The sequence below is a fragment of the Tenrec ecaudatus genome, chromosome 12 (assembly GCF_050624435.1).
Source record: "Tenrec ecaudatus isolate mTenEca1 chromosome 12, mTenEca1.hap1, whole genome shotgun sequence".
In the NCBI taxonomy this organism is placed as follows: domain Eukaryota; kingdom Metazoa; phylum Chordata; class Mammalia; order Afrosoricida; family Tenrecidae; genus Tenrec; species Tenrec ecaudatus.
The window spans coordinates 130,769,606-130,791,901 of NC_134541.1; the positions used below are offsets into that span (position 1 = coordinate 130,769,606).

At 57.5% G+C, this 22,296-nt stretch overlaps 2 protein-coding genes across 2 annotated transcripts; both read right to left on the minus strand.

The window, feature by feature from the left end:
- Positions 1-38: 38 nt before the first annotated feature.
- Positions 39-4,680, minus strand: TRIP6 (thyroid hormone receptor interactor 6). The gene is made up of 9 exons (XM_075564938.1): positions 4,272-4,680; positions 3,932-4,059; positions 3,686-3,811; positions 2,792-3,175; positions 2,377-2,470; positions 2,092-2,261; positions 749-927; positions 404-524; positions 39-287 (listed from the first exon to the last, which is right to left on the minus strand). The coding sequence occupies exons 1-9, from the start codon at positions 4,378-4,380 to the stop codon at positions 156-158; spliced, it is 1,443 nt and encodes a 480-aa protein (XP_075421053.1). The 5' UTR covers positions 4,381-4,680; the 3' UTR covers positions 39-155.
- Positions 4,681-4,814: 134 nt separating this feature from the next.
- SLC12A9 (solute carrier family 12 member 9) lies at positions 4,815-18,035 on the minus strand. The gene is made up of 15 exons (XM_075564937.1): positions 17,918-18,035; positions 16,555-16,739; positions 16,215-16,437; positions 15,873-16,007; positions 14,990-15,121; positions 13,747-14,055; positions 12,879-12,986; positions 12,638-12,749; positions 11,753-11,910; positions 11,556-11,638; positions 11,105-11,229; positions 10,776-10,968; positions 10,489-10,663; positions 10,252-10,398; positions 4,815-6,105 (listed from the first exon to the last, which is right to left on the minus strand). The coding sequence occupies exons 3-15, from the start codon at positions 16,393-16,395 to the stop codon at positions 5,213-5,215; spliced, it is 2,751 nt and encodes a 916-aa protein (XP_075421052.1). The 5' UTR covers positions 16,396-16,437; positions 16,555-16,739; positions 17,918-18,035; the 3' UTR covers positions 4,815-5,212.
- Positions 18,036-22,296: the final 4,261 nt, after the last annotated feature.

The following is a 22,296-nucleotide window of genomic DNA, read 5'->3' on the forward strand; positions in this document are numbered from 1 at the left end:
TGTATGAGACCCGGACGCAGGCAATAAACTTGAAAGTCTTGTCCACTGGTGGGGAGGAGTATTATTATTTCACAATCAGAGGAAGGGGAGACAAAGTCGATGACAAGGCAGTCATGGGGAGGGTGGTCCATGCGAGCAGAGGGTGTGGGAGAGCCTCAGCAGTCGGTGGTGACGGTGGCCGACAGTTCCTGGATGCGCCAGGCACTGCAGGACTTGCATAAGATGTGCCCATCCAGCGGGTAGCAGCCTTGACACTCACCCTCGGAGGAGAGCAGCAGGCCACACTCCTGTTGGGGAGAGAAGCCTCTGTTCTTAACCCCTGGAGTCCCTTCTCCCTCGGGCGCTGCCATACCCAGAGCCCAGCAGCCCCCTGGCCCCTTCCTCTTGCCCAGGCCCTCCTGACCTCACACTTGTAACAGCCAATGTGAAAACTTCGATCCAGGGCAACAATGCGCACGGTCTCCTCTTGACCTGGCTCAGGCATGATGGCCCTGCCACACACGGAGCACCGCGGAGCGAACTTCCTGCAGTGGAAGGGACCCCATGTGGCAATCAGGGACGGGGTAGGTGGGGACTAATGCTGGAGCACAGAGAGGGTAGGCTGCAGGAGGACACGGGAGAGGCCAGAGGTCTATGGTCTTAGGTACTAGGGGGGAAAAGTGAATCGGAAAGGAGGAGGTGGGGCCGGACTTGGGAACAAGGGGAGTGAGCAGCTGAGAGTGGGTGTGCAGCAGAGCCGGGCGCCGACCTGTGGAAGTCCTCGATGCAGTGGATCTGGCTGGTGGCGTCCACCGTGAAGGGAATGCCGTCAAGGCCGCGGCGGCACACCACACAGGTGAAACAGCCGGGGTGGTATGCCTTCCCCATCGCTCGCAGGATCCGGTCCAGGATGGGCTGGGAGCATGTGGAACACTTCTCCAGGGTGGCCTGTTGGGAAAGAGAGCGAGAGCGTGGCTAGCCCTTGGGGGCGTCCTGCCAAGCCTACCCACCTAATTGGATTAGCCCCCTGTGTGAGATGTGGGCAGAGGTAGGTCCAAGAAGATCTGAGTTCAAGTCCCGGCATGACAGCTCGAAGAACAAGTCACTGGACCTCTCTGAAAAGCAGTCTCCCCAGAAGAAGGTGATGTCTGCCTCATGGCCCAATGTGGGAAGGAAGGCTAAGTCAATCCCTTAACTCTCAAGGCCTCACATGTCTGGTGATACCCTTGTGGTAGTTACATCATCTGGTGTCAATTTGGGACTTGAGAGGATTAAGGGTTAAGGGGTAGAGTCTAGTCTGTCAATCAGATCATAGCCAATGAGGCGTCTGTGTGGGCATGGACTTCTGACAATTCTGGGAATTCCTGGATTTCTTCCTTGGAGGCAGGAGAGTGTCTCTCTCTCTCTCTCTCTCTCTCTCTCTCTCTCTCTCTCTCTCTCTCTCTCTCTCTCTCCTCACTCCCTGGAAGACACTACTGCAAGACACATGGAACTACGCTAGTGCCATTAGCTGGAGAAGCCATGCGGAGACCCCTGCCAACGCTGAGATGCTTACACCGCCACTGCCTCCAAAGACCTATCCACTGGCCTGTGATCATCCTGCATTTGGCTTCATTGCATGTGTTTCTTGAGTTTGAAGAGGACTTTATAGATCAGTATTGGACATGTGGGCTAATATTGGACTTATGGGCTTGGACTAGACTGGGTTGTGATGCCATTTTAGTGTATAATTACCCTTTATATCAGGGGTCCTCAAACTTTTTAAACAGGGGGCCAGTTCACTGTCCCTCTGACCCTTTGGAAGGCCAGACTATAGTTTTAAGAAAATGGATAAATGTCCTCGGCGGGCAGCATGTGGCCCACAGGCCATAGTTTGAGGAGCCTGCTTTATATAAAATGCTCTCTTATGCACATACGAGTTTCTATGAATTTGTTTCTCTAGTCTACCCGGACTAACACACTGGTTCTCCCCTTGCAATTTCTAAAAAACCCTTGCCCCCACACCCCAGCTTTGAATCCTGTTCCTCTTCTGGGGCCCTCAACTCCACCCAGCCCCACCTTGGATGGAAGTCCCTACTCCCACTGTCATGGACCCCAGCCCCATCGGCTCACCACATAGCAGCTCTCGCAGTAAGCCCGCCTCTCCACAGCGTAGAAATGCTGGCCCCGCAGCTGGGCCCGGCAAGTGGAGCAGACAAAGCAGCTGACATGGAAGACTCTGTCCAAGGCCACCACGCCGGCCCCATCCCCAACCACGTCCTCTCCACAGCCCCCGCACCGGCCTAGGGACAGTGGGGATAAGTCCAATCTGTACCCACCCAGCAACAGCCAGGGCCCCAAGGCTCCTCTGCCCCTCCTGGCCCTCACCCGGACCCCCCCCCCAGAGAGGCAGCTCACCAAAGTAATCCCCGCTGGGTGGGTGGTTCATGTCGTGCACCAACTTCTTGGTCAGCCTCTCAAGCTCTTCCTCCGGAGGCTGGCTCAGGGGGATCTGTAATTAGGCGCAGGCAGACTTTGGCACTGAGAAAGTCTCCAAAGACCGTGACAGGCGTGTTACCCGGGGAAGCCCACCAAAGAGCATCTCCACCCCGGGAGACCGAAGGCCTGGGCTCCAGAATCCAGAGTGACTCTCCGGCCCCTTTCCTTCCCTTTGCCATCTCCTGGCCTCTGCCATGCCCCCTGGGAAGCCACAGCACTGACAGCTCAGACCTGAGACTTTGCTCCCAAACCAGGCTATGCCCCACCCAACTCATACCCAGCTGTCTTTGAGCCCCAGCCCCAGCCCCACTGAACACCAGGGCTGCAGACTTACCTGGGGCCCATACCTGCCGCCTCTTGCTCCTCCTGCCAGGCCAGGGATCCCAGCGGCTTCCTCTTTTCCCCCAGGGCCTGCCTCCCGGGGGCTCCTGTAGCCAGCCCCCCACACTTCACCTCGGCCTGGGAGAGGGAATTGGGGGCCCAGGAGGGGCCTAGAAGCCTGCGAGGCCCCCCGCCTGGGCGGGCCACAACCGCGCACTGGCTGTGCCATCTTCACTTGCACGGGGAAAGCGGGGCCAGCAGGGGTGCTGGCAGTAGTGTAGGAGGCTGGGGTGGGACCCCCATAGGGGGAGGCTGAGAGCTGCAGGGATGGTACAGTTCCACCATTCGACTTCAGGGAGCCCGTGGGGTAAGCTGGGGGCGACAGGGGCTCATACGCCTGGGGGAGAAACAGACCACAAGGAGTAAGCCAGCCTGGAGCAGGTTCTCCGTGCTGACATCTGTCACACAGGGGGATGGTGGTGGGGCTCCTTTCCCTTCATGGCCAGGGACTTTCCCCCCATACCCACTGGCCACAGTCCCCTGAAGGGCGGCAAGGGGCTTCCAGAATGCCAGGGGAGAATATTCCCCCTAGGTCCTCCAGGGCTTCCAGGGTCCCCTAAGGAGCAGGTAAGGCAGCCCCCCTGCTTCCGGTGTGGGGTGGTCGTCCACTCCCCACCCCCACCCCTGTGCTCACTGCTTCCCTCTGCTCTTGCTCCCTCCCCCAAGCAGCCTGTAACCTCTGACCCCAGGAGGGGAAGGGAGGCACCCTTCACTTCTCCAGCATGCCCACTTTTGCTGTCTTCCCTCACCCCAGCAATCCAACCCCACCCCATCATTCACATAGCACCTAAGAGTAAGGGGGACCATGGAGTGCAGGGGAAAGTGGGGAAGGAAGAGGAGGTGTCACCTGTCTGTCAGGTCGCCTAGGCCCGTGACCACGACCCCCATCCAACTCAGCCAGCATGCTGGTCAGCGAGTCAATCTCAGCATCCAGACTTCGTGGGCACGAGCCCCCTCTGTCTGGGGGAACCCCCTGGAGACGGAGCAGGAATAGGGTGGCTGCAGTGAACACCATCTCCTCCCTCACCATGCATCCCACTCAAGATTTGGCTCTGGCGGCCCCCACCCCCCCACCGTGCCAGCTCTCTCTCACCTGCAGGCGCTGGGGCACACCATGGGACCCCCCCCAGGCTGGCCCCCGATCCTCGGGTCCCGCCACAGCCTGGTGACACTGCTCAGATGGGAGGGGGCAAAAATTGACTCTGGGGTGGGGCTGGAGTGCTGGGGTGGGGGGAGAGAGACCAAAAGTGGGGATAGGCAAGAACAGGAGGGGTCCCAAGAGGGTCCCTCCCCTTCCCTCCTGCTGCCCCAGTCAGAGGATGGGCATGGGGAGGGCCCCAGCCAGCTTGGGGAGGCGGGAAGAGTGAAGAGAGGTGATTTCAGGGCAGCCAGGCCTCCCCGCTCCCTAAGCACAGGGCCCAGGGCTGCCTTACCTGCTCCGTGGGCTGATGGCGGCCCTGGGGGCCCTCGGGGGAATGCTCTCCCCTGAGGGGCTCTGGAGGGCTCCGGCTGCTTCAGAGGGCGCCAGGTGGGCCCAGACATGGCCTGGAGCAGGGGGCCCCTCAGAACCCGGGATCTCTGAGTATGAGTCCCTCTTCCTTTACAACTCCAGGAAAGAAACTTTTTCTTGCTTTTTTTTTCCTTTCCTCCTTTCCTTCCCAATTTTGGGGACGGCCACGCCCCCGATGATGTCACTGCATTCCTGGGAAAGGGTCACGTGGCCCCTAGGCCCTAAACCACCGTCCCTCCCAGTCGGCCCCTCCTGTGGGGCGGGAACGGGCCTGGAGCCTGAGCTGGCTGCCTCTAGCTCTCCCCTGCCACCCTCTGCCCCTCACCCTTCGGGGCGCTGGCTCTGTGGTCTTCCAAGTCTTGCCCGGGACAGCTCTAGGCCCGCCTCCAGCCCCATGGGTACCTGGGCCCCTGGCACCCCTCCTTCCTCTCACCTGTCCCCCACCAGGCAGAGCTCAGCCAGCCTGTAGTGTTTTGGTCTTTTATTCCCAGTCAGCAGAGTTAGAAAAATAAACAGAACAAGCGCATCACAAACTCACGGGTCAGTGAGCCCGTCAGCAGTGCCCGGGAGCCTGAGGTAGCCGAGTCACAGGATGAGGGCCAGCCCCTCCCATCAAGGCACCAGTGAAGTGGGAGGGGGCTGCTGACTGCTCCTGCCCCCACTCACAATGGACCGAGTCCCACTCACAATGGACGGGGAGGCACGCCCAAGCACGCAGGGGCCCAGGACCCCTCACTTCTTCCTCTCTCCACTAGGCTCCAGGCCCAGGAGCTTGGGTCTTCCATATCCACCAATCAAGAGGGGTGGGGGGAGCCTGGGTCATCCTCTTGACCGGTCCCCCAAGGCAGGAGGCTGCTTCAGGCATCAGAGATCAGTGCAAGTGACAGGGGTGACCCCATGGATGAGCAGTGTAGGGCCCAGGTCACGGCTCAAGATCTCCAGCAGGGCCAGGTAGCGGGTGTAGCGAGCAGAATCCGCTGGTGGCCGCGGCAGGTACAGGAAGGTCAGGGCAGTGGGTGGTCCCTCCTCCCCATCCCCTGCTTCTGGCCCCCCGGGACCCCCTACTCTGCCTCTCCCCTGCTGGGCCCGGACCAGGGTGTTGGCACTGCAGGCCAGGGCCTCAGCCTCAGCTTCTCCCTGCCCACCATTTCCAAAGTCCCCCTCTTCCTCCTCCTCCTGCTCTCTGGTGCCAGCCCCCTCACCCCACACCACCTCCTGCACCTCAGCCCGGATCCTCAGTTGGCTCAGCAAGGCCCGGAGGCGCCCCTCGGCAGCTCCGGGGGCTTCCTGGGGCCCCAAGCACAGGAAGATCCGGAGCCGAGCGCTGTGCCATGCGGGCACCATGCCCAAGATGGTTGCCATCTGCAGCAGGAAGAGGCCGCACACATCCACATAGCCGGGCCCACCCCTCGGCCGCAGGAGGTTGAGGGGCCACACATCCACATGGTGTGGCTGGGAGGTGCCCCCGGAGCCTCGGCCGAGCCGCTCAGGGGGCAGCGCCCCGCAGGCCCTGGCAAGAACCACGTTCTTGTTCATCTTGAGAGCGTCCGCCACCATGGCCACATAGTCCTGGGGGCTGAGAGCCCGGGGGCTCCCGGGAGCCCGGGGTGGGGGGAACAAGGTGCTCAGGGCTGGGGGGGCCCCCTCCCTCAGGCCATCAGCAGGTTCTTCGGAGAAAGCCGGGTCTGTCAAGAAGTGGTCTTCGGGGTGCGTGTCGTCATAGAAGCCCAGGACCAAAGTGTTGGGCTTCATGCCGCCTGAGGGCAGAGATGGGGGAGGCAGGAAGAAAGGGCGGAAAAGTCAGACTCACTGGGTAGCTTCGGCCCTGCCCCTGCTTGCCCACCCAGACCCACCTGACAACAGGGGTCAGCCTCAGTCATGACATGTGCAGTAGGGTGGGGGGCTGGGGGACAACAATGGTATGTATATTTGCATAAACACTTTCACAAGTGCTTTGCTCTGGCTACCTTGCCCATTAATTACTATTGAATAATGACCTTTCCCTCGGAAAAAAACCAACAACAGACTCATTGCCACTACATAGATGCCGACCCCCAGTGGCCCTGTAAGACGGGCGGCATTGCCCTGGAGTTCTGGAGAGGCTAACTCCTTACAGAAATAGAAAGCCCCGCCTTCCTGGTGGTATTGGACCTGGTGGGTCACGGCCAAAGCGTGACCAGAAAGCCACCAGGTCTCCCACCAGAGTCCCAAGGCGGTCAGCCCAGCCTTTTTCCCGATGGGACAGTGACACCCTCCTTTGCCAAGCTCAGGGGGGCTCGAGCTGGCCCCAGGGAGAGAGTCCGGGCCCTGATATGCCATGACCTGAGAGAGGCGGGGCGTGGCAGCCTGATCCAGCTCCTGCAAACCCTCAGCCTGGAGCCCAAGCAGCAGCGCTGAAGTCATTTCTCAGGGGCCTGTTCTTTCTCTGGAAAGCAAGCTGCCTTTTAGCTCCTTTCAACCTTGAACTCACGTGCTACTGGCCTCCATTTTCACAAATACGGAACCTGAGCAAGGAAGCAACTCACTCCAAATCTCCCTGCTAGGAGGGACTAGAGGAACCCTGGTGGCACAGTGGGTATGCGTTGGGCTGCTAACGGGAAGATGAGCAGAACAAAGCCATCAGCTACGCCTCGGGAGAAAGAGGAGGCTCTCTACTTCCATCAAGAGTTACCATCTTGGAAATAGATCTATGTGCATATATGTCTAGGTTTAGTATTAAGGTAGCAGATGGACATTGGGCCTCCACTCAAGTACTCCCTCAATGCAAGACCACTTTGTTCTATTAAATTGGCATTCCATGATGCTCGCCTTCCCGACACAGGTCCCGGAAGACAAAGTGGGTGAATAAGCAAATGTGGCGAAGGAAGCTGATGGTGCCCGGCTGTCAAAAGATAGAGCATCTGGGGTCTTAAAGGTTTGAAGGTAAACAAGCGGCTGTCTAGCTCAGAAGCAACAAAGCCCACATGGAAGAAGCACACCAGCCTGTGCAGTCACGAGGTATCGAAGGGATCAGGTGTCAGACATCATCGGAACAAAAAATCATATCATTGTGAATGAGGGGTCGAGTGCGGAGTGGAGACTCAAAGCCCATTTGTAGGCCACTGGACATCCCTTACAGAACGGTCTCAGGGAGGAGACGAGCCAGTCAGGGTGTGATGTAGCAATGATGAAACATAACTTTCCTCTAGTTCCTAAATGCTTCCTCCCTGCCACTATCATGATCTCAATTCTACCTTACAAATCTGGCTAGACCAGAGGATGTACACTGGTACAGAAGGGAGCTGGAAACACAGGGAGTACAGTGCGGATGATCCCTTCAGGACCAGTAGTGGGAGTGGCAACATTGGGAGGGTAGAGGGAGGGGAGTTGGAAGGGGGGAACCGATTACAAGGATCTACATGTGACCTCCCTCCCTGGGGGATGGACAGCAGAGGAGTGGGTGAAGGGAGACATCGGACAGTGTAAGATATGACAAAATCATAATTTGTAAATTATCAAAGGTTCACGGGGGAGGAGGGAACAGGAAGGGAGGGGAAAAAATGAGGACCTGATGCCAAGGGCTTAAGTGGAGAGCAAATGTTTTGAGAATGATGAGGGCAACGAATGTACAAATGTACTTTGAACAATTGATGTATGTATGGAGTGTGATAAGAGTTGTATGAGCCCCTAATAAAATGATTAAAAAAAAAAAGCAGGTAGTGCCATTGCCAGCCATGCAAAGGGCGAGACCTGAAACATCTGTTTGTTTAATGTAGAACCTGCCCACGTTTAAAGTTAAAATTAATTTGCTTATGTAATTGAAAAAAAAAGAGTTACCATCTTGAACAAGATAGATAATCCTTTGGAAACAGTAAAGGGAGTAACAATTCCAGGGGAGTACGGGAAGGGGGGAGGGGCTGATAGCAATGATGACTGTATAACCCACTAAGGGGCACGAATGATAGACTTGCGGGTGAACAGATACATTGTATCATGTAAGATCTGGCAAAAATGTATATAATAATACTATGTAATATAGCAGTAAGGATTCCTAGGGGGCAGGGTGGGGGTGGGAGGGGATAAAGTGGAGCTGATATCAAGGAGTTCAAGAAGAAAGAAAATGTGTGAAAGTGGATGGTGGTAGCAATTGTACAATTATGCTTAATCTAGTTGAATTGTGGACTGTTACAATCTCTGTAAGAGCTCCCAATAAAATGGCTAAAAATAAAAAGAGTAAGCATCTCAGAGGCCTACCGGGGGAAGTTCCAGCCTGCCCTGCAGGGTGACTATGAGTCAGAATTGCCTCGACTGCCGTGTGTCTGGCTTTGTGAGTGAGTGGGCACCACGGGAACACAGAGCCAGGGTGTGTGCAAACGCCTGTCTCAAGTGCCGGCCCACAGCTCCCGGATGGTTATACAGGCGCCCCTCTGATGATGAAAGACTTCCGCACGGAGTCTACCTCGAATTTGAATGTAACTCACGATAATTATGCACGAGTGAATGTCTATCTTAGTGGACAACGTACCTTTCGATGCATAAACGCACTAAAGAAATACTTCCAGATCCACGAAGACATCTACACTCAGACGATTCAAAACAAAAACACCTCACTGCTACCATGGAGTCAACTCAGACTCACGGCCACCCTACAGGGCAGGGTAGAAGTGCCCCTGTGGGCTTCCAAGACTGTCACTCTGTGAGGGTGTGGAAAGCCTCCTCTTTCTTCCCTTAGAGCGGCTAATGGCTTTGAACTACCAACTCCTCAGTTGGCAACCCAACCTGTCACCCTCGACACCAACCGGCTCCTACGAAGATCATGGTAATTTTTTTGATGCACATCCCAAAGTAGCGCCTATCTGCTATTACGAATCATGGTATATAGCTGGGCTTTCTAATACTATAGGTTTTTCAGGGGTAAGTTGGATCCTAACTGGGGGGGTACGGGAGGGGCAGGGACTGCCTGGCCTTGCACAGGCAGCATGGAATGAGACAGGCCCTCCCTTTCCCAGGGCAGCTTTCACAGGAAGACTGGGACGGCGTCTCAGACTGCTCGGGCCACAAAAACCCATCGGTATAGCGAATGCTCCGTGAAGAAGGAACCCCTTCCCCTTTCCCTTGACCCAAGGCTGAGCCTCTGCAGAGGTTTCCATGAAGGGTGGAGGCAGGGGGAAGGCCGGGCTCTCCTACGTCCCTGGGGTGGCCTGATGATGCTCGATAATGAGGTGCAGGTGCAAGCACACACGTACACACACGTACACACACACAGGAACATCGGTCCAATCCTAAATGCTAAAGAGCAGAGACCACCACCACTCCCTCTGCAGGAATGTGATGGAATGGGCAGCCACAGGCCTGAAGCCCCAGCACTGAGACATTTAGGAAACTGGGAACCTTCTTGGGGGCGCAGGGAGCTGGGGTGGGGGTGGGCAAGCCCTCTTTGTGCCCTGTATTCTCTGTTCCACAAGGCAATGCTCCCATGTCCCAATGCCACTCCCGGCTTGCCTGAGAGAGTCTCTCTTCACAAACCCTTTCCTGGGGCTACCCCAGGGCACCCCCATACACCCTTCCTTTCTCTGAACTCAGTGCTTAGAAACCCGCCTGCCCTCGATCTGATGGGGCAGCTCCAGAAGCAAATGATCCCTCCTCTGTGGTTCACCAGAGGCACCAACAGCCTTGTTAGCTCCTAGGCCCCGTTTCTGGCTCAGGAAGGGAGAGAAAGAGGAACGTGTCACCCCATCTCTCAACCCCAGCGCTTCCGACCAGCCCCTATCACGCAGGACCATCTGTGCAGCTGGTCATCTTTGAACGAGGAGCCTTATCTGCACTAGCCACCTCTGCGGCATGTGATTTGTGGTGTGATCACTGGGCAGAGGGTGCAGAGATTTAGGGGGACTGGGGGATGGGGGAAGAAGGAGGTGGCTCACCCAGGCCCGAGATGCGCAGCAGCTGCTGGGCGCCCTGGCGCACGGACGGGGACAGGGTAAGGTCCACAAAAGCCTTCACTTGGGCCCGGTCCACCAGGCTCAGCCACGCCCCGTACTGAGGCTGCACAGGGTCCGAGGGCAGGAAGTCTGTAGAGAAGGGACCATGTGGCCTGAGGAGCCCAGACGGGATTGAGGGCAAAGAGCCAGAGCAGGCTGCAGGCATGACAACTAACTCACCCAGGTCACCCAGGGTGACGTGGCCCAGCACATACAGGCCCCCCTTCTTGAGCTGGTTAGTCAACCGCAGCAGAGGCAGGGCACCCCGGGGGTTCCCCACCAGGAGCAGCAGCTGGGGCCGCCAGAACTTGACATGTTCCTTCCGGACGTCCAGCCGCAGCAGGTACTTCCGCACCTGGGGATGTGAGCGAGGGGCAAGGTGGGACATGGAACATCAATGCCAGCCCGGGGAGCATGGCGAGGTGCCACCCTGCTCACCCCCACCCCCTTCTCTAAGTACGCCATACCTGGTGGAAAAGCAGGGCCTGGCTAACATAGCCCCAGCTGCTGGGGCCTCCACGAGCCGTGAGCAGGGCCGAGAGCAGGCCCATGAGGAGCAGGGAGCCTCCGGCCGCACCGGGGCTAATGAGAAACATCATGAGCAGACAGGAGGCCACGCCCAGCAGACAGGTATGCCAGGAGAACAGGTTGAAGGTAGGGCTGAGGGAGTGAGAGGAAGAAGGGAACTCAGGGCCTGCCCCCCCCCCCACAGGCAGCCCCACTACCTCTCGCCCAAGCACCCTTGGGGCCATCTCCCATTCCTCCCTCTGGGCACAAGGGCATCTTATTCTCTGACCGGAAGTTAGGGGCGGAGGCCCACTCCAGGCTCAGGCAGGACAGGTCCACAGCAGCGTAGGCCACCAAGTAGAAGACAGTGACCACGGCGGCCAGCGTGTTCAGCTTCCCAGCCAGGAGCACCAGCTGGGCAAGGGCCAAGAGGATGGGCATGGATGGCCAAGGACACAAAATGCCAAGGTGGACTTGCCTGTCCCCCACCCTCCCCCCCGGCCCTGGGAAGCTGGGAGCATCGAGCGGAGTCCATGCTGACTCACAGTGACCACGGAGGCTTTGGAGGCTGTGATCCCGAAGGACCAGATCACCAGGCCTTTCTTCCAAGGGCCTCTGAACAGGCTCCCACCTTGGGGTTAGCACGTGCACTACCCAGGCCTCGCCATGTCCTAGCACCAAGTCCCTCCCCACCCAGAAAGCAGGTGTTCAGGCTAGAGGTGGGGAGCAGCACCACTCACCTGCACTAGGCCCCAGGAATAGAGCACGGCCCCCCAGGGATTCCCTCCTCGAGACACCACCTTGGCCGGTGCCAGGACCACCCCTGTGAACACAGTATGTGACAGCCACATCGGGGGCAGGGGGGTGCGGCAGGTGCAGGAATTCCCTGGATGGGCAGGTGCGCCCAGAGCCCAGCGGGAGGTAGGAGAGAACTCACCGAAGAGGTCATCCTGGGCCAGGGCATGCAGGATGCGCGAGGCACCGATGAGGGAGCTCATGGACGCGGAGAGCGACGTGGCGTAGACGCCGACCAGCACCAGTGGGGGCCACAGGCTGATGGCACGGAAGAACCCATAGTCCTCCTGTAGCAGGGTCCTAGAGGGCGGCCACGGGCCACCGTTGTGCAAATGGGGCAGGGTTCAGGGAGAGGCACGCTCTCAGCTCAACGTGGGGAGTGGTGAGCAGGCCCCCACCTCAAGGATTACGGCAGTGGGTCCCGTGGCCCCGGAGGACTGCCTGGTGGCCAGTGGTCAGCAACTGGCTGCCTTGGGTTAGCTCCGGGGCTGGTGGGGGTGGGGCGTGCACAGGATGTGCACAGACCCGAATGCTCGGGAAAACGTATGGAAGTGACTAGAAAGAAGTATATGCACACACACACATGTGCACGCATGCACACATTCATACATGCGCACATACAAGTATGCAAACATACATGAATGCACACATGCATGTACGCATGAACACATGCTTACGTGGCATGTGCACGGTACACGCTGGCTCTCACCAGTTACAGCAGCAGCTCCAGCTCTCACCCGAAGGCAGAAACTGTCCCCATTCTCCCTCTTCCCCCAAACCTGGGTCTCTGCCCCCTAGCCTGTGCCTCCCTTGGTGGCCCGGGTGTGCCGACCTGACCTTTACTCTTCATGAGAGCACAGGGCCCCTGTTTTTCCCAGGGAGCGGCTGGTGGTTTCAAACTGCCGACCTTGCGGTGAGCAGCCCAACAGGTAACCACGACGCCGACATTACCCTCCAACCTTCACTCTTGATCCCGGCTCCCCCCGCTGCAGCCCCCAAGAGTCTGGCCCGCCCCCTCGCCAAGCACCTGTCACAGGTGAAGCTGGAGAAGAAGAAGAGGAGAGCATAGAGGAGGAAGGTATAGGCGACCGCGATGATGGTGCCCAGGGGGATCGCCCGGCTGGGGTCCTTCAGCTCCCCTGCGGGGACGGGGATGGGGACAGATCAGCTCTCCATACCACCCTCTCGCCCCTCGAACCGGAGGCTCAGCACAGGGGCCGGGCCACACGCCCCCTGCGGGAGGCAGTGGGCAGGGGTCAGTCTCTCACCTGACATATTGGCCCCTGCCATGATGCCCGTGCAGCCATTGAAGAGGACGGCAAAGACGCTGGCAAAGGTCATCATTGCCCCCGTGGTGTAGTCCTGCGAGTAGCCAGCTGGGCAACAGTGGTTCCCAGGAAGGGGTGGTCAGCACGCTTGCTGGGGTACAGGCACCTTGGCCAGGCCACCCCTGCTTCTCCCACCACCCTCACCAAGGCCGCCTACCGGATCCCCCGTCGCTGGCCCTGATTTGGCTGGACAATTGCTTCCCTGACACTAATGCCTCTTTTTCTGTCCCTCGGGGCTCCTATCTGAATCCCCTAACTCTTCTCAAACCCCAGCCCAGGGCTCCCTGCCCCGACCTCCTGCAGGGATTCCTGTCCACTTCAACTTCGCTTGCCCTTGGTTTGCAATTGAATTGCTTCTGGAATGTGCATCTTATCTCTCCAACTCAGGTACAAGTTTCTGTCATCAGGCAAGGGCATGTTCCTGGCTGAGCACAAACCACTGTGCCACACAGACTGGACTTCACTGGCCCTGCTCAGCCCAGGAGCCCTGGTGGTGTCCTGGTTACATGTTGGGCAGTGATCTGAATGGTTGGCAGTTCAAAACCACCAGTAGCTCCGAGGGAGAAAGACTGGGCTTTCTACTCCCATCAACAGTGACAGACTGGGAAACCCACAGGGGGTCACTATGAGTCAGCACTGACATGATGTCAGCGAATTTAGTTTTTGGGGTCTTTTTTTTCCTCTGAGGCCTGGGCACCTCACCCCCTACTTCCATTTGACGCCTGGTTCCCTCCACCATTGGGTGGGGTAGGTGGTGTAGGGTCCAGCCTGTACACCTGCCCTCCCCGAGGCCCAGTGCCCAGCTCACCAGCCAAGTTGGCCTTCAGGGTGCTGCTATTGAAGCCGGTGTAGTGGCCAACCTGGGGGGGCAGGGAGGAGCCGTTGGGGCCCGGCCGGGGAGTCAGGATGATGTCCCTCGGCCCCACAGCCACAAAGCTGATCAGCACCGAGGCCAGCGAGCCAGAGACCAGCAGAAAGGTCAGGAAGGAGGCCCTGGCGTAGAGCCCGGCTCCCAACGTGCAGACCCCGCCCACCAGGCCCAGCAGCAGAGAGCCATAGAGCACGCTCCAGCCGTAGCCCTGGGGTAGGACTCGAAACCCACTGGGTCCGGTAGCATCTGCAAAGAGGAAGGGACAGCGTCAGAAGACCAGGCGCCGAAGAAATGCCCACCCCAACCATGTCCCAAAGCAGAAACAGGCCCTTCGTGGCCCCACCTGCCCTTAGACAGGGCCAGCACTCCCACTTCCCTCGCTAGGTCTCAGCCCCGCCACCCTGCCCTCCCACAGGGGACCATCAATCTTGCTGTGTCAATTCTAGAAGGATCTGCCTCGTCTGGGAGACTAGAGGCCTAAAAACAAGGATGCTACTTGGGGGACTAAGGTGGGGCTGACCCACGCCACGGCATTCTCAATCGCCTCATAGGCAGGTGCCAGTTGGACGCGGAATAAGGACGACTAAAGCCGAATCGATCGATCGATGCGTCTGAATTGTGACCCCGGCAAAGACTACTGAAAGTACCGCGGCTCGCAAAAAGGACAAACGGCAAAGAGCTCTGTCTTGGAAAATGTGCAGCCAGAGTGCCACTTAGCGGCAAGGATGGCGAGACTGCGGCTGACAAGCTTTGGGCATGTGGTCAGGAGGCAGCAAACCCTGGAGAAGGACGTCATGCTGGGTAAATGGAGGGGCAGCGAAAGGGAGGGAAGCCTTCAAGGAGAGGGATCGACACAGTGGCTGCCACAGTGAGCTCCGGCACAGGCTCCACGAGAGGACAGGGCAGCACCGGGCAGTGTTTCCTTCTGCTATACGCAGGGTCGCTACACATCGGAACCAACTCGGTGGCACCTGACACCCAGCTCCCAGGACAAAGGCAGTGGCTGAGACAGCTGCATCTCATGCATGAGACAGGCACCAGCTGAACCTTGAGAACATCAAGCCATGGGCCACTCTGCCCTTCTCCTGGAGAGAGATGGCTTCTCCCCCCATGGCCCCAGCAACCCTGGGGGCCCTGCAAAGCCACAGGACTGCCCAGATGAGGCAGGGGGCACACAGACCAGCCCCGAAGACGTCAAGCACAGCCTCCACCAGGCCCAGCATGTAGACGGCACAGCCACAGACGTTCGCCAGGTAGAACATGAGCCCAATGCTGCCCCCAACCTCCGGCCCCAGCGTCCGGCTGATCATGACTAAAAGTGGAAGCAGAGGGTGAGTGTTAAGGGAAAAGAAACTGAAGTGGAGCAGGAGGAAGGTCCCCCCCACGCCCAACAAAGCCCCACCTCGGTGGGTGGCCCTGCACAGGCCCGACATCTCCCCTCAGGCTGCCGGGCAGCAATGCTTCCTCACCGTGTGGCCCCATCCGACAGACCCGGAGGACAAGACGGCTCAAACTCAAACGAAACCCACTGCCGCCGAGCCAGTTCAGTCTCACAGTGACCCTACAGGACAGGGTAGAACTGCCCCTGTGGGTTTCTGAGGCCACAACTTTTTACAGGAGTGGAGTGCCTCCTTTTGTTTTTTCTCCAGCGCTGGTGGCTTTGAACTGCTGACTTGTAGTTAGCAACCCAATGGGGAGCCCACTGTGCCACCAGGGTTCCTTGCCAAGATTGCTCAAACAAACATTGAGTCCACTCTGCCTCCCAAGGACCCCACGGGACAGGGTAGAACTGTCCCTGAGCGTCCCCAAGACTAACTCTTTCAAGGTTTAGAAAGCCGCCTCTTCCCTCCCCCCCACCCCCCACGCGAAGGCCAGGAGGATCAGATTCGCAGCTGGTAGACCGGGTTGTGGCACGAAGGTGTCCCCCTTAGAACCAGCCTTCCTCTTGTCTTGGCCTGTCCTCCTCCGCGTAGGAGGTTCTGCTCCTTCCCACACCCTGCCTGGAAGACGGGAAGCACCCAGACCCCAGCCCAGTGAGAAATCCCCCACAGCCAGGAGGATACAGTAGGCTCCGCCCCCGCGCACAGCTCCGTTGGTGGCGATGGCACAAACAGAGAGGACAGTGAGCGCCAGGATGAAGTAGGCAACCAGGAGCATGGCCAGGGCCTGCAGCAGCCCGGCATGGCCCACCACGAACCCTGCAGGGAGAGGCACAGACCGTCACACCCACCACAGCCACACCTCACCCTCGACTTTGGCAGGCCTAAGCTCCAAAGCTAAACCCCAAGCCACAGGAAGCTCCCCCGCCCCAAGCCCTCTATCTACCCACCTCCCCAACCCCATCCCAGTTCCACCACCCCTCCCATCGCACCCCGAGCCCACCCACCCACCCACCATCCACTCACCGATCCTCATGAAGACCACGATACTGAACATGGACAGAACCGTGGGTACCACCACACCCAGGAAGGTGGAGAGCTTCTGGGCGGACGCCCCCCCAGGGCCCCCTGCCCCATTAGCAGGGAAGGCGACCCCCTCCTCCCCCAGGAGCCGATAGGCTAGCAGAGGGGAATTCTCGCTGGCCATGGCTCGGAGCAGGTCCAGGAAGCCACGGACGGGTCAGAAAGCCTGCAAAAGAGAGTCTGTGGGCGCAAACAGCTGGAGACACCTCGAAGCCTCCCCCGAGAACAGGATTGCAGGGGGACACACAAACACACACACACACACACACACACAGGCGCTTACCAGCAACCCCAGAGAGGTAGTGGTCCCAGCCTCAGCCCTCCCCAGGGTGGACTCAGAGCCCCTGGGCACGTGGCTCCCAGGCCCCTCCCCGTGTCCCAGGCTGAGGGTTAGCAGTATCTCTGGGAGGAGGGCAAAGATCCTCTGGCAGAAAAGGTGTCTCCAGTCTGCCGTCCCGAAGCTGCAGTCTGAGAGGAAGCAGAGCGCATAAAGAGGAAGTGAGTTCTGGGCAGGCACACTCCTCAGCCCCCTCTCCTGGAACGTGGGCCACCGGTGTCCACCCACAACCCTGTACACACACCCTACTCCTGCCCGACCTGTCAAACACCTCTCCATGGGCAATAAAAAGCACCGAAAGCACCCCAAATGCCAACCTGCTTCAACCCATGCCTTCAACCTCCCCCTCTCATGCCGCCAACTCATAGGGACCCACAGCTCAGGGTGGAACTGCCTCTGAGAGCGTCCCAGACTACTACAGGAGTAGAAAGCCCTGACTTTTCTCCAGTGGAGCGGCTGGTGGTTTTGAGCTACTGACCTTGCAGTTAGCAGCCCAACGCATAACCACGAAGCCACAAGGGCTCCCAACCTGCCCCTGGTCCCCGGCTGAAAATAAAACACAAAACTCACTGCCACTGAGCTGGTTCCAACTCGCAGTGAGTCCGTTAGGGCAGAGTAGAACTGCCCCTGTGGGTTTCCAGAGCTATCACTCTTTACAGGTACTGAAAGCCTTGTTCATCTCCCACGGAGCAGCTGCTGGTTCCGAATTCTGCTAACCTTGTGGCTAGCATCCCAGTGAGAAATCCACTGTGTCACCAGGGCCATCGACTCCCTCCTCACTCACAGGCCCCCACCACCCTCACAATGGCGATGGCTGAGCGCCAGGTGGGAGCCCCCCGTCCCCCCTGTCAGTCCAGCTCCTGGGGTCTACCCTACTTCGCCAAGCATGAAGTCCCTTTCCAGGGACTGGTTCCTGTTGACAACATGTCCTCAATTGTCACCTTCACTTCTAAGGAGCATCTTTCTCCCAAGCCGGATTCATCTGTTCTTCTAGCGGTCTGTGGTATTCCACCCTCTCGGGCCAGCACCATAATTCACCTGCAGCAATTCTCTTACTCATTGTCCAGCTGTCGCATTCCCCTCCTCAGCCCCACCAAATTCCTCCCATCCACGCGAGGCGCCCCTAAAACTCACCTACCAATCCAAACACACCCCTCAAGGACCACAACAAAAACACAGGCCGGCTGGCATCACCCAAACCCTCCACCGCCCCTCCCTGCCCACTTTCTCCCAGAGCGGCCCGGAGGGTGCCCGGAGCGCCGTCTCCCCGAACAGGCGCCCGGCGCGCACAGCTCGGGTGTCCACTCACCCAGCCTCGGAGACGCAGCCCCCCAGGGAGACCCCAGAAAGCAGCCGGGGGTCCGCGACCAGCGGAGCTGCGAAGGGGCCGGAAAAGATCGCGGCGGCTACCGGGATGCCAGGCCCTGAGCCCGCCCACCCCACCCAACTCGGCGCTCCATTGGCCACCGGCCGCGGCCCCGCCCCGTGGGCGCGCGCGGGGAGGCCCCGCCCCCTCCAGCCTCGCGCTGCAAACGCCCCCCACTTCCACGTGCGCATCTTGCAGCTGCCCGGGCTCGAGCCATCGGGCGTGGACCCCAGTCCCGTCTGCGCTCCGCCCGCACCCCGCACCCCGCACCCTGGGTGGCTGGGGCAAGGCAGCTCCGAGCTTGCAGGAGCCGCCGCCTGAAAGGGGCGCCGGTAGACGACGGGCCGGAGGGGAGGTGGGCGTGGCCGCGGCACCTGGCCCAGGTGTGTCTCCGAGAACCCCGAGGAGTCCAAGGATTCTGGAGGCGACTTACGGGGGCAGAAGTTCTCAAATGCCCGGAATGCCAGCTGCGCCCAGGCCACACCGCTAGCACCCGCGGGGACCCCGCGCCTGGACCTGCCGGCCGGCTGCGCACTTCGCATTCACCATTGGAGGGAGCCATTGGCCGCCAGTCGGGTGGCAGCCGCAGAGGCCGGCCACCCTCGGTCTCCTTCACTGTGTTCCCAGAGGGCTTCCGAACCCACGGAGTTGGACACTCCTCACACGTAGTGATAAGCTCCATCAACATCGTCAACGTTTTCTCATCTGTGAAATGGGGGTTCACTTAAACCCACCTCCTAAACGTGCTGTGGGACTTCTAAGAACTCATGCCCAGATGTCCTGTCGGATAAATTATCTGCACACAGTAAGACATGAAAGGTGAAAGTGGGACATTGTATATAGAAAGCGCAAGATGAGGCGGTGCAGGAGGAGAATATTCATAGGTCCATGGACTGCTGAAAGGACACAGGAATATGGCTTGGGCGATGCCTGGGCAGAGTGCCCCTGAGAGGCGAGGATGGGAAGACTGTCTTACACACTTAGGATGCAGTGTCAGCAGGCACCAGGCCCTGGAGGACATCCTGCTTGGTAAAGTGGAGGGCGGAGAAAATGAAGAAGGCCCTCCCAGAGGAACCAATACAGTGGGTGCAACCGTGGGCTCAGGCAGAGGAGCAATTGTGAGAGGGGTGCCGGATGGGCCGGGCAGGCTTTCCTTCTGCTGGGCAATGGGTCGCAATGGGTCAGATTGGACTCGTGGGTCCTGATAACAACTATTACCTTAACTATGCAGAGCCCCCGTGGGAGAGGTTCTGCTCTTATTTCACACGCTCACACGTGAGGTGAGGTGAGGTGGAGATGGGAGCTGCAAGGTCCCAGCAGTCTGCAAGGTCACAGCATTCTCTGAGGTGCAAGAAATCCACCCGGCTTCTCCTGCCACCGTCCACGCACTGGTTCTCAACTTTCCTCATGCCGAGACCCTTTTATACAGTTCCTGGTGTGGTGGTGACCTCCAACCATAAAATTACTTTTGTTGCTAACTCATCACTGTCTTTGTTACTGTTATGAATCGGGCGACCCCTGTGAAAGGGTCATTCGCCCTCCCCCCCAATGGGTCGAGACCCCCAGGTTGAGAACTGCTGGACCCCAGGTTGCGTTTCCCTGGGAGAGGAAGGAGCTGGAGTCAGCCCAGGCTTTGCCAGGGAGAGATGTTAAGAGTATTTCAACCAAGTTTCTCGGGTCATCGGTGCTGTCCACTGCCACCGAGACCTCACCAGCACCACTCTGTCAGGAATATTTTTGGGGGGAGGGGGTTATTCAATATGCACACTGATGAGATTCCCAACATCTCCAGCCGGTCAGTTCCTCTTTCTACCATCCTCTCCCCCAAAGGCTAGGGCCTCACTTCCTGACTGGTCCAGCTTAAATTCCACCTGCAATTTCCACCACTCCTCGCCCCTTCTTTTCTCCCGTTCCTACACCTGCCTGGCCAAGCCACAGCCCAGCCCCGTAGAGCAACTCCCCAGCTACTCTGAGCCTGCCCCCCTCCCAACAGGGAAATGTAGCCAGAGAAACCCACAGTCTCATGGAAAACCCATGTTCGTGCCCTCAAACCGAAAGTCTAACCTACTGCCATCGAACTGAGTCTGCAAGTAGGCCCAGCATGCTGACCATCTCTCCAGTCCACCCTCCCTCCCCCGCGCCCAGAGGACTACACACGGGTCTTCACCCATTCTTTCCAGCCTTCCATGTCTCCTCTAACATCTTCCTCCAGGATGACCGTCCTGCTCCCCTTCTCAATGAGAACTGAGAAGTCATCGCAAGAGACTCTGAAGCCGCCCCCCCCCCCCCGCCCACCGCCCACCGCCCACAACCACCCTGCTTCAGTGCCCATTGCTCTGCCCCTCCTCCTGCTACCGGAGATGAACTGCTCATGAACCAGCCACGCCAACCTGCTGTACTGGGCAATCTCTTTGTCATCTTTGCCCCATCCATTGGATCACTTCTTCAGTATACAAATATGCTCTCTAAATTATTATTAAAAACTGAACTTTAGAATAGGTCAAGAGGGAGGTCAAATGACAAGGTGTTAGCATTTAACCTCACCACACCAGCCTCTTGACAATGCTCTTTGATAACAAGGCTGTCCCAGCCCTTGAGTTTACTCAGAAGGGCTTCACCGGAGACTCAGTTCATGTGGAGTTGGGCTTCCACTGGCATCCAGAGCCTCCTGCAAACCAGGTGTGCTCAGTCTAAGTTCGGCTACCATGCCCTCCTTCGGGTTTGGATTTTAGTATTTGCAGTGTTTGGATCACACCGGCAGGTGTGCCTCTTCCTTGTGGACTCAATTGATGCCTCACTAAAATGACGGCATTTAAGACTCCAGGTGCTATTCTTCCTAATAGCTGGCCACCACCAGGCTTCTTCATCACACTTTCCTACAGCTCCCAAACCTTCAGTGACCTCTTTGTGCGGGTGAGTACTGAGCATCATAAGAATGACTTGTTCTTAAATCAGTGCGAACTCAAAATCCACCCGTAGGGCTATGATTTATCCCTGTCTCTGGTTGACGTTAGAGACGGAATTATCATTTTATGACAGAGACTATTATAAATCATGATATCATGTTTTGATAGGGAAGGTTACGTCCCAGGGGGCTTGGGCATAAGGTAATTCCAGCGATCGTGTCATTAATTTAGCCAGTGGTATTTAAAACACTGTTGAGAAAAGGAAATTATATTAATCTGACTTCAGACCGCAATATAGGAAGGGTTGACTCGCACAGATTAAGTCCTTAAGTGGGTGGATACTGTTTACACAACCCATGGGGTTGGTGGTAAGGCAAAACTTTCCTTAACACGCACTCATGTAGGCAGAACAATGTCCACATGATTAATGCATGTCATAAGAAGCAAGGAGGGTGAGAAAGATGAGGGCAATGAATGTACAAATGTGCTTGACAATGGATGGATGGATTGTGATAAAGAGTTGTACAAGCGAGCCCCCAATAAAATGATTTATATTTTTTAAAAAAGCAATCTTTAAACCAAGAAAAAGAAGCAAGGAGGGCATTTAAGTAGTAAATCTATGGTCGTCCCGGGCCATCATTCACTGGGCAACCTCAAGCAGAGGCCCTGAACCAAAGCCCAACAACTGATAGCGGTTATCTGCTGCTTCTCACTCAAGGCCAGTGGTTCTCAACCTTCCTCATGCGGCGACCCTTTAAGATAGTTCCTCATGTGGTGGTGACCCCCCAACCATAACATTATGTTCTTTTAAAAAAATCATTTTGCTGGGACTCGTACGACTTTTATCACAATCCATACATACATCCTTTGTATCAAGCACATTTGTACATTTGTTGCCAACACCATTCTCAAAACATTTGCTTTCTGCTTGAGCCCTTGGTATCACCTCCTTTTCCCCTCCCTCCCCATTCCCCCTCCCTCATGAACCCTTGATAATTTATAACATTATTATTATTTTATCATATCTTATACTATCCGATGTCTCCCTTCACCCACTTTTCTGTTGTCCGTTCCCCAGGGAGGAGGTTATATGTAGATCCTTGTAATCAAGTTCCCCTTTCCACCCCACCCTCCCTCCATCTTCCCGGTATCGCCACTCTCATGACTGGTCCTGAAGGGACCATCTGTCCTGGATTCCTTGTGTTTTCAGTTCCTATCTGTACCAGTGTACATCCTCTGATCTAGCCAGATTTGTAAGGTAAAATTGGGATCATGATAGAGGGGGTCTCGAGAGGAAGCATTTAGGAACTAGAGGAAAGTTGTATGTTTCATCACTGCTACACTGCACCCTGACTGGCTCTTTCCTTCCTGAGACCCTTCTGTAGGGGATGTCCAGTTGCCTACAGATGGACCTTG

What these genes read in the sequence shown, in the direction of transcription:
- TRIP6 (XM_075564938.1), bottom strand. Translation starts at nt 4,380, where the DNA reads ATGTCTGGGCCCACCTGGCGCCCTCTGAAGCAGCCGGAGCCCTCCAGA. An exon ending in ACCCAGCGGGGATTACTTTG is followed by an intron (nt 2,262 to 2,376) that starts GTGAGCTGCCTC and finishes CACTGTCCCTAG; the next exon opens with GCCGGTGCGGGGGCTGTGGA. An exon ending in ACTGCGAGAGCTGCTATGTG is followed by an intron (nt 928 to 2,091) that starts GTGAGCCGATGG and finishes CTTTCCCAACAG; the next exon opens with GCCACCCTGGAGAAGTGTTC.
- SLC12A9 (XM_075564937.1), bottom strand. Translation starts at nt 16,395, where the DNA reads ATGGCCAGCGAGAATTCCCCTCTGCTAGCCTATCGGCTCCTGGGGGAG. An exon ending in GCTTGACGTCTTCGGGGCTG is followed by an intron (nt 14,056 to 14,989) that starts GTCTGTGTGCCC and finishes TCCTCTTTGCAG; the next exon opens with ATGCTACCGGACCCAGTGGG. An exon ending in CCTGAAGGCCAACTTGGCTG is followed by an intron (nt 12,987 to 13,746) that starts GTGAGCTGGGCA and finishes ACTGTTGCCCAG; the next exon opens with CTGGCTACTCGCAGGACTAC.